Below are 15,485 nucleotides of genomic sequence, written 5' to 3'. Positions count from 1 at the left end.
CTGCCCAGACATGCCGAGCCTCACGAAGAGTGCCGCAGACCGGTGACGGAGATGCCTGAAGCGATGCGAGAGCGGTGACGGCGGCGGGAGACACAGGCGACTACCTAGAGACGAGGTACAGTGTCGAGGACTGACTTCGTACAGGGAGGATTGAATTGCATTGGATTCGTGGAACGCTGGAATGCAGCAGTGACTCCCGGTCTTGTTCTAATTCTGACTGCGATATGCCGAATGAGGTGGACATTCTGCAGTCCCCTTGTCAAAAAGTCTGGCTGCCTCGTGATTGTACGGATAGTGCAGACGGAGTAGAGGTATATGCCTCTTGAATGTACATCCAGAAAATAGCGCTCCTTGACGATGCCATTGAGGCGGAAGGAGTACCTGGCGAATCTCACCTCCCCTACCTTATTACCTAGTGTAAGGTAGTACTGTAGTTATTCTAACTCCGTAACAAGGAGTGAAATAACGCGAGTAACCGACCGGCTCTTTATTAGCGAGGTGCAGGCAGGAAGAAGCGGCCAGCGGCCAGCGGAGGCGCCTTCTTCGAATTTGAAGCCGCCAATGCCAACGCTCTTTCCCCCTCTCATTGCGCAATTCCAGATCCGGTACGTACTCTGTGACAATTCAGCACATGGCAGAGTGGGGGGCTGGGCATCGTGATTGGTGCATTGGGCCGTGTTAATGCACCTGCTTTTCTGCTTACCTTTTTATCTCCCTGCAGCTCGTTACCAACCTTACCAGCCGTCGACTGCGGGACACTTCCACTGTCAAGAAGAATTTGCGGCAGCATCGTACCTTGCCTCGTACGCCCAGATTCCGTACAGTCACAAGTGTAACCCTTTTTACGAGATTACACAGTACCTTGACCGCATCTGACTCTTCTCATAACTTGATTCGAGGCGACCCGACATTTCCTTGACAGACCCCAAGGTAGAGTCAGTCACAACGCAATGCAGCAAATCTTCTCTTACACTTTCTCCAGCGCCCTTCCAAGCCAAGGCTGGCAAAAGTAAGTTCATTCTCACCTTGATACCCTATCTCCGGATCTCACTTTCCACATCCATATTAAGCTCATTACTAACCTGGTCCAGTTCTCATCATGGATTCCCCTTCTACCCGCCAGGCCCCCAAGCATCCATCTCAACAAACATCCTGGTGCATGGGAAGAGAGTAGGCCGACTGAGTCTTAGAGAGTCGTCATGTCCCGAACTGCATCTTTCATTGTCGACGATGCGGAGGCTACAGGTTACTATCGTGGCCTTCCTCCCGACCGCGACTGATAGCGAGATCGTCAAATAACATCTGGGAACCTTACAGACCAGACCCCAACTGGCCTGCGGTAGGAAGAGTTCTCAAGCCTGTGGGCGTACATCCAATCGTACAGATGTGGAACGATAACGACAGCAATACATCTCTGCGTTCTAGCATCGTCAGAGAGCTAGGAATGAACGGCATCAACTGGGTAGCGATCGATGTCCTTCGCATTGGATATAGCGAGATTGGCGACTTCCCGGTAGTCGTCTTTATTTCAGTCCAGCCCGGATCAACCAGTCGTCTTATAGGCAACCTTGCTGCGATTGAGTGCCGCGGCATCATCGTGGAGTTTGGAATCACTGACATTCACGTCGAGATCAAGGAATCATGCCTAGTCCGTCTTGCAGGCACGCAGGAGTTCACACAACTTATCTCAGGACCCATCCAACGCTCAGACGATGACAGCTCCTACATATGCAACATCTCTGACCAGCTAGGTGTATGCATCGCATCGGAGAAGTCGCCACGCAAGGAAGGCACCAAGGGACTGTACATCATGGCTGCCAGCAAGGGCTCAAAAATATCTATGCATCTTCTCCTGCCGGCACGTATGCCTCGATGAGTCCGATGGCATCGATTACATCAACGCTCCCAAGTCAGCGGTCCCGATTCTACAGCCAGGAAACAAGACCCTTGAGACGACCATGAATACGTTGAGAAAGGGATCAATAGCTTTCGAGGATATGATCAGCAAACTGAAGCTAAAGGACAACATGGATCCCGATGTTCAGCAGCAACGTATTGGCGACTTCGAATCGAGCGCACTCCTCACCGGAAGCAGGCTGAACAAGTACGAGCCGCGTCAGTCGATGGAATCACGACGGATTGGTTGGGTATCCCACTCGCGAGCGCTCACATCCCAGAGACACGAGCAGTACGACTTCATCGCCGACTGGGCTCTCATCGCCCTCGATGGGACCAAACATCCAAAGGATATGCATCGGCTGCGAAATCAGTTGTACGTGGGTACTAACGCCGAGCTGAGCGACGAGCTACGCAACACGCCGGGAGGCTTCGTGCATCCCCCTCTTAACCAAGGCACCTTGACTTTGGATGGAGTAGTGCCTCTGTCAGAGATCCTCCAATCGGAAGCCGGTTCCTTGATAGTCGGCAAGGTGGGACGCACCAGCGGGCACACTTGGGGCGTTATAAACACCGTCAAATCAGTCATCAGGCGAATCACATTGGCAGATCAAGCATCCAACGCATCAGAGCATCTCGTCAGCGAGATTTGCGTGGTCGGTGCTAAAGAGCACACGGCTTTCAGCCGTGTAGGGGATTCTGGAGCTTGTGTCTGGGACGCCACAGGTCGAGTTGCTGGGATGCTTGTCGGCGGGTTGGGTGCAGATGATGAAGGCAGCAGTGGCATAGACGTGACGTACATTACCCCGATCAGCTGGATACTTGGAGATATGGAAAAGTTCGGGCTGGATGTCACTATCGCTTAGAGATACACATCAAGGCAATGATGCGATGCGCATCGAGGATACGATGCGGCCGGGTATATGGAGACCTGATTCGGGATTGCACGGGGCGGATATGGATATGGGGGACGTTTCTTTCTTTCAACTTTCAACAAGTCTGCATCTGATTTCCAATAAAAGTTTTTGCCTTTGATTTTAGCGCGATGATGCGCAGCCTCCGTGCTGGCCATAGCACAGCCACATGTGGCTGTGCCATATCCACACAATATTTGTAGAATTTCTGCCCACAGGGCTAGTTAGTCAAGACATGCCAGTACACACACACCTGGTATCAAACGGTTTGCATCACACCTTCTCTTCTACCCGGAAATCGCAACCTAGTCCTCCCCCCGCGCCAAGCACGCAATCAAGATGAAGATCCTTGAGGCTCAGTCGGCAGTTCTGACCAACTATGAGGTCTATCAACACCTGAATGAGCGTAAGCTTGGTCAGAAGAAGCGGGAGCGTGGAGAGCGTCGTGGCCCCGGCAACCTAGAGGCACTGGCAAGAGAAGTGAGTTTGACTACATTCAAGTCATATATGCAATGAAAATTAGGCATCTGCTCCTCTGTAATGAACTCATGGCTGACACATATGTAGCTCCTCCAATATCTGCGGACAGCACCAAACCCGCTCAGTCAGGACCCCATTACTTATCACCCGGACTGTATTACCCAGCTCCTGGAGAAGCTTCAGCCCTATGACTTGGCCAAGGGTGAGGTCATCATGATCCTGAATCTCCGCCCAGCATCCGTCGCCGCTCTAAACACCGTCATCGAAGAGATGCCTGAGCGCTTCGATGAGAACCAGCAGGAGGAGATGGTCAACATCATTGCCGAAGTGCTTGGCTCATTCCCCCAGGAGGCAGAGGTGGAACAAGGCGCCGAGGAGGCTGCGAACGGCGCTGCTTAGAAAGCCTTGCCGCATCACACTTCGCAACTCACTCTGGACGGCGCCGATTCCTCTGACGTATCCTCTACTTTGAACGGCACTGAGTTACCTAACTTGTCCTCTTCTTCCTGGAGTGGAATAACAGAGTCGCCCTGACAAGGCAACGAATCTCACATGGCGACACAACCGCCCTCGCTCTGTCCTCCCTCGGCCTTTCGCGTCATGATTGCGGTTTTACCAATCTCTTCAAACGCCAGCTTAAGCAGTTCGCCCGTTACGGCGGAGCATTCCATGTACTTGTCTATGCGAATCTCCTGCGCCTGCTGGTATGCTTCTTGGGGATAGATGATCCCGTTTGGGTCGTCTTCGGATCGTAGGTCTCTCTTGAGACCCAGCATGAGAATGGGCAGGCGGTCAGGCCTACGGAAGGACATTTTGACCTCTGGTAGCCACTGTATCGGATGTCAGACGGGATACAGAAAGAGAAGAGAGTCATTCAGGGGAACATACATGTCTCCTCATGTTGATGAGACTCAGTCGCTGGCTTATGTCGTAACACAGTATGACGATGTCCGGCTCGAGAAGCTTCCAGTTCTCGGGGCTATTTGTATCATAAAACTCTAGACGGTACGGTTTTCCAGAAAACTTGATCTCGAAAATAAAGGGTTGGTCAATATCTCTGAGCAATCTGATGGGGCCGGTGCCTTCGCCGGCGCTCAGTCGTCTACTCAGGGGCACATCTCATTAGCATGTGTGAGGCCCATGGCATGATCTCGATAAAGGGCATACGGACGAGAGAAACGACGTCTTTCCACATTTCTCATCACCAACTAACAGTATCTTGACTGCTTCTTCTTCCATGATTGTAGAATCCTAAACTTTGAAGGGCAGCTAGGTGCTTCGGACGACTTCCGATGGACGTCTAGATACGGATGTCTGGGGAACAAATGGCGCAGGGCCAGGCCTGGCGCGGACTCAGCCAAGACTCCAGCACAGCAACACAGTGCCCATTTCGCACCCACTGGTTCCGTCGCAACGGTTCGGCTTTCTCCATGAGGGATGAGGAGACTGCGGAGTCAATTCCCAGCCACAGCACAAGCCACATCTTGTTTTCTACAGGGCAGGACAGAAAAAGTTGATGGTAGTAAAAAAATAAAAATTGGTTGTCACTCAACTTGCATGCGCCGGCCCCTCCAAAGTGACTCTTTAGAGGCCCAAAGGTACCCGCATGATGCCGGTCCACGTCTAAACCGCACCCGACCCCTCCAAAATTTCCCAGAAACTCACATGAGAGGAGAAAGAGAGGGCATATGAAGCCCTTACATGAACTGTTTTGGGGTCTCTGTCTGCATTGCCCGCCAAGCCCGAGTCTGAACCTATCGAGGCACGCTGGAGGCCTATTACACGGCTGCTTAAACGGTTTGCCCGTCCTCGCCCATCGACGACACCACCACCATCTGCGTCGTTTCACTACTCAGCAACGTCTCACTCATCCTTACCAACCATCCTCCACAACCGCGGCTAGGCGCTTCAGCACCGCTTGCGTCGCAAAGATGGCCGATGTGAGCGGTCGGTACGAGTCATGGGACCAGGCGCGTCTCATCTCCCGCATAAGACAGCTCGAGCATGAACTCGACAAGCGGGATGCGGCATCAAAGGCCTCCGGAGCCGGGTCCGGTTCCGGGACCCCCAACAGCAACAACAAGAACGGCGCCGCTGCCGTAGTGGCAGCAGCAGCAACGGACGGGGCCCCGCCGGTGAAGAAGAGGAAGAAGGAGGCCAAGCGGATCGACTCGTCGCGGTATTCCACCCGCTTCATCGCGCTGAAGCTGGCGTACCTGGGTAAGCGGTACGGAGGATTCGAGTACGCCACCTCGGCGAGTCTGCCGACTATCGAGGGCGAGCTTTGGAACGCTCTCACGAAGTCGTGTCTCATCTTCCCTGAGGATCAGGATGTTGTCAACTTTGACTGCTGCGAGTACTCAAAGTGCGGGAGGACGGATCGCGGCGTGAGTGCCTTTGGGCAGGTCATCGGGTTAAGGGTGCGGAGTAATAGGCCGGTGCCCAAGAAGCAAGAAGATCCTGCACCAGCCGCTGAGACGGAGGGAGATACCCCCATGGAGGGCACGGAAAAGGTCGAAGCAGAGGAAGAGAAAGAAAGGAAGCCAGAGAAGGTATGGGACGAGATCAACGACGAGATCCAATACGTCAAAGTCCTCAACCGCCTACTGCCCGACGACATCCGCATCATCGCCTGGTGCCCCTCCCCACCACCAGACTTCTCGGCGCGGTTCTCCTGCGAGGAGCGCCAGTACCGCTACTTCTTCACCCAGCCCGCCTTCACGCCCACGGCGACCGCCGTCGACGGCACGGGCAAGGCGGACGGCATGAAGGAGGGCTACCTCGACATCGACGCCATGAATCAGGCGGCGCAGAATTTTATCGGCACGCATGATTTCCGCAACTTTTGCAAGGTGGACGGGAGTAAGCAGATTACAAACTTTGAGCGGCGCATGTTTGAAGCGGGAGTCGAGGAAGTCAAGGACGTGGGTACCGCGCTGCCGTACTTGGGCGCCAGCGCCGCTGATGGCAGCCAGCTTCCCAAGGTGTACTCGTTTAATATCCGCGGGACGGCGTTCCTGTGGCATCAGATCCGGCATATGGTTACGATCCTCTTCCTCATCGGCCAGCGCCTTGAGACGCCCGACCTCGTTACGCGGTTACTTGACGTGGAGAACTGCCCGCGGAAACCAAACTACGACCTCGCGCACGAGACGCCGCTGGTGCTATGGAACTGCGTCTTCCCAGGCGACGACGAGAGCCGCACCTCCAACGACGCGGCCAATGCCCTCCGCTGGGTCTACGGCGACGCCGACGTCGTCGAGAACCTATGGTCGCACTACCGCGAGAAGAAGATGGACGAGCTGCTCGCGAACCGCCTGCTGGACCTCGTCTCGAGACAGGTGCAGGGGACGGAGGCGAAAGCCAAGGGCAAGAGGGTGTTCCAGGGCGGGCACGAAGGGAAGTTGGCGGGCGGGTACGTGCCGATTGCGAAGAAGCAGCTGACGCCGTCGCCGGCGGAGATTAATGACCGGTGGGCGCAGCGGAAGGGGTTCAAGAACTCTGATGCGATGAGGGAGTCGAAGAATTGGCGGAAGGTTATCAAGGATGCTAAGCAGGCTGCTGCGGCGGTGGATGGGGATGAATGAGTAGAGGCTGAGGGTATATGCTCCTCACCATTGAATATAAATAAAAGTAAAAAGGCTTTGAGAAGATCATGAATTCGTCAAGGCTACTAGGGAGGTTTCATACCCCGTTCTGCCATCTATCGTCCATCTTCCTATTACTGCTCCCACCATCGGCCTCCCAAAGACACCCCCTGACGCCCCTCCACACCGTCTCGACAATCTTCTTCTTTGGTAATATCCTCGGAAACACCACAACGATATCCTCCTCCCCCTCGACTATAACAATCAAGTAGTACCGCACCTCGAAGCCCCTGAACGCCTCGTTCACAAGCACATCCTGAATCTTCTCCGTAGGTATGAACCGTGTCGCAGCAGCCGACAAGTAACTCCCGCTTGTCGAACTAGTCTGTATCCCCAGCCCGCGCAACACGAGCAGGCTCTCAGTGGTATGCGTGCGCTTCAACGTCGCGTACGCTGCAAGTAAGCACCCGGGCACCAGGACGGGCAGCGGTATCGCGTGAGAGGCAGCGACGGCATGCGCTAGGCGGCCTGGTGGCGAGGTGCGTATGAAGAGGAGGATCTGCCAGAGTGTTGCGCTCGAGAAAAGGGCGTCTGGGCCGTCGCGTGTGGTGGGCTTCGCTCTTGTCGGTGATGCGGAGAGGAGGGTCCCGGCGTAGGGTGACTCTGACAAGGCGGCTTGGAGGAGTAGGATCGAGGAGAAAAAGAGTAGGATGCGGAGGGTGAAGAGGAGGCCTGAGAGAACGCGGACTGTGAGGGTTGGTGGCGGGCGGGTTGTTACTGTGAACTCGGCTGTCGTTGGCGAGGGGCGCCGGACGTGGAGGCGGGGGGTCGTTGTGAGCATCGTGAGATTTTGGTTGTGTGGATGGTGCTGGGGAAAGCAGAAGCTCGAAAAAAGAGGACGGCAGGAGCTGCTATGGTGCCATTGAGGTTGCGCTGGTTCGAAAAAGTTTGTAGGTTCGCTCGGGGGGGGTGGGTTGGGGGTTGGTGAGAGCTTCGCAGAGCCAGAACTCCTGGGCGCAATCGCGACGTCAACTCCGACTGGGATTGCAAGCTGGGGTGACGGGAGCTTAAATCGGTGCTCGGTGGAGATCCTCGCCAGCGCGTTGAGTGGTGTGCATGTTCCCACGGGCGCGCAGCTAGAATCTGGCTGCTTACCTCATCAATCCCACCACTCCTACCACGCACGTCCCCCCGCCAGCCGCTGACCCTACTTGAGTCACAATTTTGTTCGAAACTACCGGCTGTAATGGTCAAATGGTTGAAGGCTTTCATTACTCTTCTTCCGCTACCCCATCCACATTGGAACCCCTCAGCGGCGCCCAGTGCGAATGCTGTGGTGGCCACCCACTCGCACGGGTAACCTGCGATCGCTGCGTGTGGCCCTAAGCAATGAAGATGATACTTGAGGGAGGTTTCACTCTGCAGAGGCATCTTCACCGTCGCATGGCGTGCTGGATTACGATCGCTGGGGGCTTGGGGTAGTAGATGAAGATAGAAATATCGACTCCAATTTTTTTTGGCATTTTTTTGACAATTGTGCTGATTGATTTTAGAATAACGGAATGAATGCATCATCATCGATCGTCTTGGCGACCGACCGACCGACCGTCTGATTGATTTCGTTGGCCATCGAGATGAACGGTCGCTGTATGTGCTGTTGGTGATGCATTTTGTGGTGTTTGGAAGTACCTTTTTGGGCACAGTTCTTCTCGCACATGGTTCAACTCCAGTCGACGACAGAAACCTTTTTTCGTTTTTGCGCATTACTCCATGGGCCAAACCCAATTCAATTGCTGAAAGCACTATCTTGATGCTCTCGTTTCACATTACTGATGTCGGTAAGTCTTTGAATTAGATTGCATTCTTCTCAATATTTCAGCCTGTACATGGCCATCTCGACGAGCAAGCTACATAGCTATCACCACCAGCTCAAAAAGGAAAAACCAAACATCAGTTGCAGTCCTGTCAACGACTTGGAAAACAGACTGTGAAAAGGAAAAAGTTTGAGGAAATGAAAAGAGGCGGGGAAAGAAAATTCCCGCACCCCTTCAACTAGATGAACAAAGATGCCGTGAGGCAACATTGTAAGACACGCGTTTCCAGCACTTTTCGGTCCCTTTTCACCCAACCCCTCCTTCTCTTCTCTTTCTCTCATAATACTCGTTGGCGCAAGACGGTGTCATCTTGAAAACCATCCAGCTTTTTCTGTTTTTGTGTTCCCCCGGCGGCGTCCGTCCATTCCATCACGTACATGGCCGCCTTCCCACTACAGGTATCGTGTGTTCATGTGTATTGCCTCGCGGCTCTGCCCCGAAATCCCAAGATCCAGCCATCATCAGTCATCATTTGAGAAGTTAAGAATGCAAACAAGAAATGTAATGAAAAAAAAAGTAGAAGAAAATTTTTGGAGAGAGAATGATGTTCGCTCCGCGTTCAAATATTCGTCGTCAAGGATAGACTCGAAGTATACAAAAGGCGGCTTCTAACTGCTGTTGTTGTGCTTCTGGCGGCCAGAGAGTTGCCGCGCTGCAAAGTGTGTTCGTGTTCGTCTTTCGTAGAAAAAAGTAATGGTATCGAGATTCATCGAAAAACGCCTGTCGCCATGCAACGAATCGAAACGTGACGTGTAAAGATAATTAAGGGGTTGGGGGTGGGGGGTGATTTTGCAGTTTTTCAGCAAGAAGATCAAATCAGATCATCTCGCTGTGGTGCAGGCCAGTAGGCAAGCTCTTCTGCGCCATGGCGGGGGGTGATCGCATCGACTCGCGACCATAGTTCATTGACATGGGGACGCTCTCGTAAGGAGCGTATTCGTACTCCTCCTGACCGCGAGGCCGCGCCGAGGGCTCCTTGCGGTTGCGGCTGCCAGACCTGAAGCGGTCGGTCGCCTTGGAAAATCGGCCGGCGATGCTGTTGTCGCGTTCAGAGAAGCTGCGTCCTCTGCTGTGACCGCCCTTGGACACAGGCGGGGCAGGTGGTGGAAGAACCGGGACTGTTGTGTCCATGGGAGCAGCGATAGTCGTTTGGATAATGTCATCATCGTCCATGACAATCTCAATCATACCGGAACCCATGGTAACGGGATTGATGTGGGCCGTGTATGGGAGAGGCGCCGGGGGTGGGGGAGGAGGCATCGCAAGGTGCTGCAGCTCCTTCAACATTGGTGGAGCAGGAGGAGGAGGCGGCGGCGGCGGCGGGATGCTTCCGTAGTTGTTGCTTTCCTGGGAGGCACGTCTGGCTCGGATCATGTCGTCGACAGTGCGGATCTCCCCCGAGTGACCTCTTCTCGTGGAAGGGCCGCGAGAAAGCCCCTTGCTGCTGGCGCTAGGACCTCTAGGGGAGGGCGCATCAGGTGGAATGGGTGGAGCCGACATGCTGCGAGGAATCATTCCGCGGTTGGGAGGTTGGTAGACCGTGGAGGGAAGCTGATAAGTTGTCTGAGGAAGCAGAGTGAGGGTCTCGGGAGCCTGCTCTTTCTCAGGAGACTGCTGCTGAGGAGAGGTCACGGGGGAGTGTCTCTGAGCAAATGTAGCCGGGATCGGGGGCACCGGAATGCTGTTCTTGTCTTTGTCAGACTCGATGATTAGACGCATGGCCTTGGGTGTTGCGGGAAGCCCAATGTGTACATTTGAGGTGCTGCGGGCATACATGCTCCTGACGGTTGGGTCGGCAGTGTGGCTGCGAGGTGGGAGCTCAACGGCGCTGGGCGATGATTCAATACCGATTCGGATATGGTTGGGATGAGGAATCGGGGGCGCCGAGGGACGTTGTGCGAGAGACTTGCGACGTTCTTCGAGTTCGCGCGCGGCTTCCTCCTTCTTACGCTGCCTCTCGTCCTTCATAGCCTTCAAGTCTCCCGCGTGCTCTGTAGAAGCGGCACGCGATTTGGATTGGGGAGGCGCAACATCGCGAGACTGGTCGAGGTTCTCACCAGCGTGACGGCGGCGACTCTCGGATCGGTCTCGTCGGGGGAATTCTCTGGTGAGCTCAGGTGAGAGCGCCTTGCGGGATCCATGCTGGCTGGTGCTTCTGTTATGTCTGTTCCTGAAGTTCTCTTGGGCAACGACAGCCTTAACGTAGTCCTCCTCGTCTTCAGACCCCTGGTAGTGAACAAGGTTGGCCGACAGTGGTAGCGGAGATGAAGGTGACCTGGCGTGGGAGCCAGTCCGGTCCGCACTTCGACCGCGGAGCTCAAGCGCAGGAGGGCGATGTCTGCCTTCGGGGCTTCTGTTGCGGCCTTGGCTACCCCGGCTGGATGCGCGACTGGCACCGTTCCTGCTCTTGCTAGACTTCCTCACTGTGACGGGGTCCCCACCATCGGGCAAGAACTTGGGCGTACTCAAGTTGATGAGATCCTCAGGTGACATGGGGATGGGCGAAGTCGGCGAGCGCTTTGCCTTGGGCCAGTTACGGCTAGAGGCACGACCACGCTCAGCGGAAGCCTCGCGAGAAGATGTCTTGCGAGTGCGGCTGTGGTCACGGTCGCGGCCACGGGAGCCCTCTCGCTTGCCCTCTCGACTGGCATGTCGGCTTCGCTGCTTACGTTGTTGCAGGCGCTGGGCAGTGTCGAGGCTGTGAATGTAGTCCTGTCGTCCACCCGTAGTGTTGCTGCGGATGCTTTTGCCGGTAGTGGATTGAGACGTGACGGAGCCCGTGACAGAGCCGGGTCCCCTACGCCGGGAAGGCCAGTGGAAGCGGGTGGAAGATGCCACAGATTGCTCGGGAGAGGTAATCTCATTGGCCATGTTGTTCAGACCCGCAAGTTCGAGATGGAGGCCCTTCGGCTTGCGGTCTCGGGAACCATTGCGCTGAGCCATGCTGCCTTCCATCTTGATAATCATTCTAGCATCAGGAGAGGGGGGAGGCATTTCTCTTGTCCGTGTGGTGATCTTCTTGTACTGGTCACGCATCATCATCGGGCTTGCCGTGGCAGCCCGCTGCAGAGACAAACCAGCAGCGAGGTTGTCTTGTTCGGCAGAGGACATGCGCATTTGCATGGCACGTCGAGATTCCTCAACGTCGACTTGAAGCTGTTCGCGTGACAAGTCTCCCGGAATCTCGCCGATGGAAGGAAGACGCTTGCGACTGAAGGCAGATGCTCCAGACCTCGCCGAGTTCGGGGTGTTGAACTGACTGCGGTTTGGTGGGCGGATGAAGGCAGTGGTAACATCGTATCCGCCGGGGGAGACTGCAGAATCGGCGATGGGTGTTGGGCCGGCAGCGATAGGAGTCTGCCCGCCGTCTCCTTGAGAAAAGAACTTTGACTTCCCTTGCTGCTCACCGAATGAAGTGATGAGCTTCAGAGCGGACGTCTTGGCGATGCTTCGTTGAGGTCCACGATTAATGCCAGGAGGCGAGAGGGGAGGTGACAAGATTTCCGGGATGCTCTCGTTGATGTTCTGGTTGATGCTCTGGAAGGTCACCTGGGCAGCAGAAGGAGATGTCCATGGTTCATCAGACTCGGCGCCAGTGCAGGCGAAGCTGGAAAATCTGTTAGCGCAAGGTCCCATCATTTTCACCTAGTAGAGGAAACATACCATCTCACGGCAAGCTGCTGTTGCCCGTGCATGACAGCCCATTCGCCCCATTTCTTGATGATAGCTGCCTGTCGTTCCCAGACGGCGGGATAGAAGAGACAAGTCAGGATAAGCGCCTCCATGTACTTCTTGTGGGAAACATAGATCTCGATGGCATCATTGTGGTCACCCATGCCAATTAGAATGGTGACAGCGGCATGGAGATCGCCATGCTCCAGTAATCTTTGAACGTAGGCGCGCCCCAGCTTGTGCTGCGAGGCTTGGCCTCCAATACCGCTGAGGGCCAACAACATCCAGTCAGAGGAAGTCATTGAGGCCGAGCTCGCTGCCATGACATCTGCGTCAATGTCGCCCAACCATCTCATCAGTAGAATGCGAGCTGGTGAAGCAGCATTGTGTCGACTCAATTCCTCCCTAACCAAGTCGTCAATCTCCTTGTTCCATCCAAAAATGGTGCTAAGCATCTGCTTGCGGAGATCGTCATTCGTGAGTCGGCTGTGATCACCCCCAATCGGGTGCTTGTAAGGAATGTCGCTCAGCCGGCTTCTGGTGTACTTGAAGAGATCCTGAACCTTGCTGTCGACAGGGCTCGGTAAGACCTCATTTCGTAGGCGGGATGGCCTAGAGCGACGAGACCGGTATGAGGACATGGAGGTGCCGCTCATCATTGAGGTGCCGCTCATGGAATACATGTCTCGCTCTTGGTAAGGTGCAGCAGAAGATCTGAGAGACGAACCAGCAGAGATGTAGGTGTTTTCAGTCATGCCTCGAGAGACGGCCGACGACGGGTACCGGCCGGGCGTCCGAGATCCTCCGGAGGATTGCGAGATGGAAGACAGTCCGCTGCGGCTAGAAGCCGCGCTTGCGGTGTCGGCATCGTAAGGGTCGAGCGCTTTGGGTGTGCCCGTGTCCTTCCGGCTAACTATACGGTCAAAGGGAGACAAGTGATCTTCGTCACTCTCCGAGATACCAAGCTCGATTGAACCAGAAGTGGCATCCGAGTCAGTAACGATGCTTGTTGATGTCTTTTGTCCCTGCTGTTCCTCTATCGAGACAGGTGGTGATGGCGGCAACAGGTTGGCCGGGTGCTGTACATTAGCAACTATGATGGATGGAGTGTTGAGGTCGAATTGTTGGACGGTGTTGTTGGCTCCCAGAGTGAAGAGGCTGGCGCCAGGGCCGTACACGGCCAGGCCTCTGACATGCTCGAGCGTCGGGATACTATCCCAAGTAACATGCTTAGTACGGACATCCCACGATAGTGTTTCCCTAGTGTGATAAAAAGTCAGTGCAAGTTCTAAGCGCGCGCGTAAGCCTCAAGTGGCAAAGAATGACGTACGAGTCAGAATGTTGGATAATGCGGCCGTTCTTCGACCAACCCATCCAGTTGGGGCCGGTCTGGTAGTTATCGGTGCGCTTAAGGATTCTCACAACCTTGGCGGGGTCATCGCTGCTGTACGACTTGGACACACTCCAAACTCGGAGGTCACCATCATGGGTCTGTGATGCCAGCATGTCCGACTTTTGCCGAGACGACGAGGCATGCCAGTTGAGCGTGACGATGGGCGAAGGTGCTCTCGATGTGCCTAGGTTATGGAGGATGGTGAACCGCGGCTGAAGAGTTGCGACTAACAGCGAGCCATTTTGATATCTACGAAGGGTTAGCCACTTTGCAATGCCGTTTGGGATTCTTCGAGCTTACCCAATCGCGAATGTCCTACAGTCTGCCGCTGGTGCAAGCGCCGTTACAGCAATCTGGTCAATCGTCCTCGAAGAGATATGCTCTGATGTTGTGGGCTCGAACAGAATGATGTTACCCTGCGTATTACCTAGAGCAGTTTGTTAGTGAATACCATGTGAGTTTGCTAAGACATTATCATACCAAATGCGACATTGCCGTTGCGCATCCAGGCGGCAGTTGTCAAGTGCTCGTATGAAGCAAATCGGGCTACTTCGTCGCCCGTCATAATATCCCAGACAATGGCTGTCTGTCCGGCGTCGTAACTGACTACCAGCCTTCCGGCTCCAATCTCGCTTTGCGTATCAACCGCGAGCAACTGCACTTCGTCCGAATGCCTCGAAAATCTTCTCTCTATTGTGAGAGTATCGTGGTGGCAACATACGATGGAAGAGCCCTGGGCATACAAGAACATGGACGCCGTGGCGGCGCATGGCTCGAAGTACCGCATGATGTTGGGCTGCGACATGTTGAAATCCTGCATCTCATTGCTTCGACCTCTTTGTGACGACTGCCCGGAGCTGACGGTAGCGGTTCGGTTTCTCGCGGAGGCGGACATGATGGCACTATATCCTTTTTCGGATTTTGATCTGGGACCCGGTGCGATGTTAGTCGGCAAGCTGCATTTGGGGAGGACAACTTCAAGGCAGGGCAACGGCTGCAGGTCCGTGCTCGCCAGGCCAGAAATCTTTGAGCCCTCTTAAGCCGAGAAACAGGTGGGTGACTCTTGTGAGACAGGTCTACTCACCAATCCGCGACGATCACAGCACCGTCCGGCTGCTTCGTGGCGAACCAAAGGCAGTCGGGAGGAAGCTACAGCTCTTCCAATCCAACCATCACATGAAGCACTGTTCAATGTCCGTTCCCGGGCCGGCTGTCCTTCCACGTTTCAAGGTTCTAGAGACTGGCGGAAAGCTCTTCGTAGGCGTCCTAGAGTAGCGGTATCGTATCGTCTGCCTGCTGTCGTGTTACGGTTGCTGGTTGTGCCGTTGCACTCTAATGTCTCTCTTTTACGGCGCGGGGCTGGTGCTCTCTCTCCTTTTTTTCTCTTCGTTACCAGTGAGTTACCGGATAAAGGTAGGACAGGAGAAGAAAGAGAAGAAAGTCTGGGAGCCGGCGTGTTAAAGACGGTTACAGTCTGTCGGGACGTGTTGAGAAGGGGGGGGGGAGACGCTATAGACGCAGATGGAGGGTGTGAAGCGATGAGGTTGTCTCTGTTGAAGTTGACGTTGTTGGACGTAGAGAGAGACCTCACTGGATAAGCCTTAGTCGAGGGGGTGTGCCGGCGCTTGTGTTGCAGGAAGAATCTGTCAAGTGTGCAACTCGGTTTTTT

The 15,485-nt window shown here is 54.7% G+C and overlaps 6 protein-coding genes across 6 annotated transcripts; 3 read left to right on the top strand and 3 right to left on the bottom strand.

Annotated features, from left to right (window-relative positions):
* Nucleotides 1–950: 950 nt before the first annotated feature.
* Nucleotides 951–2,762, top strand: BDP81DRAFT_391866 (uncharacterized protein; the record flags this gene model as incomplete). Its single annotated transcript, XM_060587605.1, has 4 exons — nucleotides 951–1,009; nucleotides 1,092–1,170; nucleotides 1,385–1,862; nucleotides 1,915–2,762. The coding sequence occupies 4 exons, from the start codon at nucleotides 951–953 to the stop codon at nucleotides 2,760–2,762; spliced, it is 1,464 nt and encodes a 487-aa protein (XP_060448416.1).
* A 387-nt stretch (nucleotides 2,763–3,149) lies between these two features.
* BDP81DRAFT_447422 (RNA polymerase Rpb4-domain-containing protein) lies at nucleotides 3,150–3,689 on the top strand (the record flags this gene model as incomplete). Its single annotated transcript, XM_060592182.1, has 2 exons — nucleotides 3,150–3,290; nucleotides 3,378–3,689. 2 exons carry the CDS (start codon nucleotides 3,150–3,152, stop codon nucleotides 3,687–3,689), a joined length of 453 nt encoding a protein of 150 aa, XP_060448415.1.
* Nucleotides 3,690–3,763: 74 nt separating this feature from the next.
* Nucleotides 3,764–4,590, bottom strand: BDP81DRAFT_184007 (P-loop containing nucleoside triphosphate hydrolase protein). Its single transcript, XM_060582320.1, has 3 exons — nucleotides 4,462–4,590; nucleotides 4,179–4,392; nucleotides 3,764–4,120 (listed from the first exon to the last, which is right to left on the bottom strand). Exons 1-3 carry the CDS (start codon nucleotides 4,527–4,529, stop codon nucleotides 3,839–3,841), a joined length of 564 nt encoding a protein of 187 aa, XP_060448414.1. The 5' UTR covers nucleotides 4,530–4,590; the 3' UTR covers nucleotides 3,764–3,838.
* A 631-nt stretch (nucleotides 4,591–5,221) lies between these two features.
* BDP81DRAFT_447421 (tRNA pseudouridine synthase A) lies at nucleotides 5,222–6,877 on the top strand (the record flags this gene model as incomplete). Its single annotated transcript, XM_060592181.1, has 1 exon — nucleotides 5,222–6,877. The coding sequence occupies one exon, from the start codon at nucleotides 5,222–5,224 to the stop codon at nucleotides 6,875–6,877; it is 1,656 nt and encodes a 551-aa protein (XP_060448413.1).
* A 97-nt stretch (nucleotides 6,878–6,974) lies between these two features.
* Nucleotides 6,975–7,718, bottom strand: BDP81DRAFT_391862 (GPI-GlcNAc transferase complex; the record flags this gene model as incomplete). Its single annotated transcript, XM_060587604.1, has 1 exon — nucleotides 6,975–7,718. The coding sequence occupies one exon, from the start codon at nucleotides 7,716–7,718 to the stop codon at nucleotides 6,975–6,977; it is 744 nt and encodes a 247-aa protein (XP_060448412.1).
* Nucleotides 7,719–9,567: 1,849 nt separating this feature from the next.
* Nucleotides 9,568–14,711, bottom strand: BDP81DRAFT_313558 (uncharacterized protein; the record flags this gene model as incomplete). The annotated part of the gene is made up of 5 exons (XM_060583902.1): nucleotides 9,568–12,358; nucleotides 12,415–13,683; nucleotides 13,754–14,065; nucleotides 14,117–14,243; nucleotides 14,297–14,711. The coding sequence occupies 5 exons, from the start codon at nucleotides 14,709–14,711 to the stop codon at nucleotides 9,568–9,570; spliced, it is 4,914 nt and encodes a 1,637-aa protein (XP_060448411.1).
* Nucleotides 14,712–15,485: the final 774 nt, after the last annotated feature.

This window comes from Colletotrichum phormii, assembly GCF_030913505.1.
Source record: "Colletotrichum phormii strain CBS 102054 chromosome Unknown BDP81scaffold_5, whole genome shotgun sequence".
Classification (NCBI taxonomy): Eukaryota; Fungi; Ascomycota; class Sordariomycetes; order Glomerellales; family Glomerellaceae; genus Colletotrichum; species Colletotrichum phormii.
Note: the sequence above shows the minus strand (reverse complement) of the source record. Positions and strands in the feature narration are given on the sequence as shown.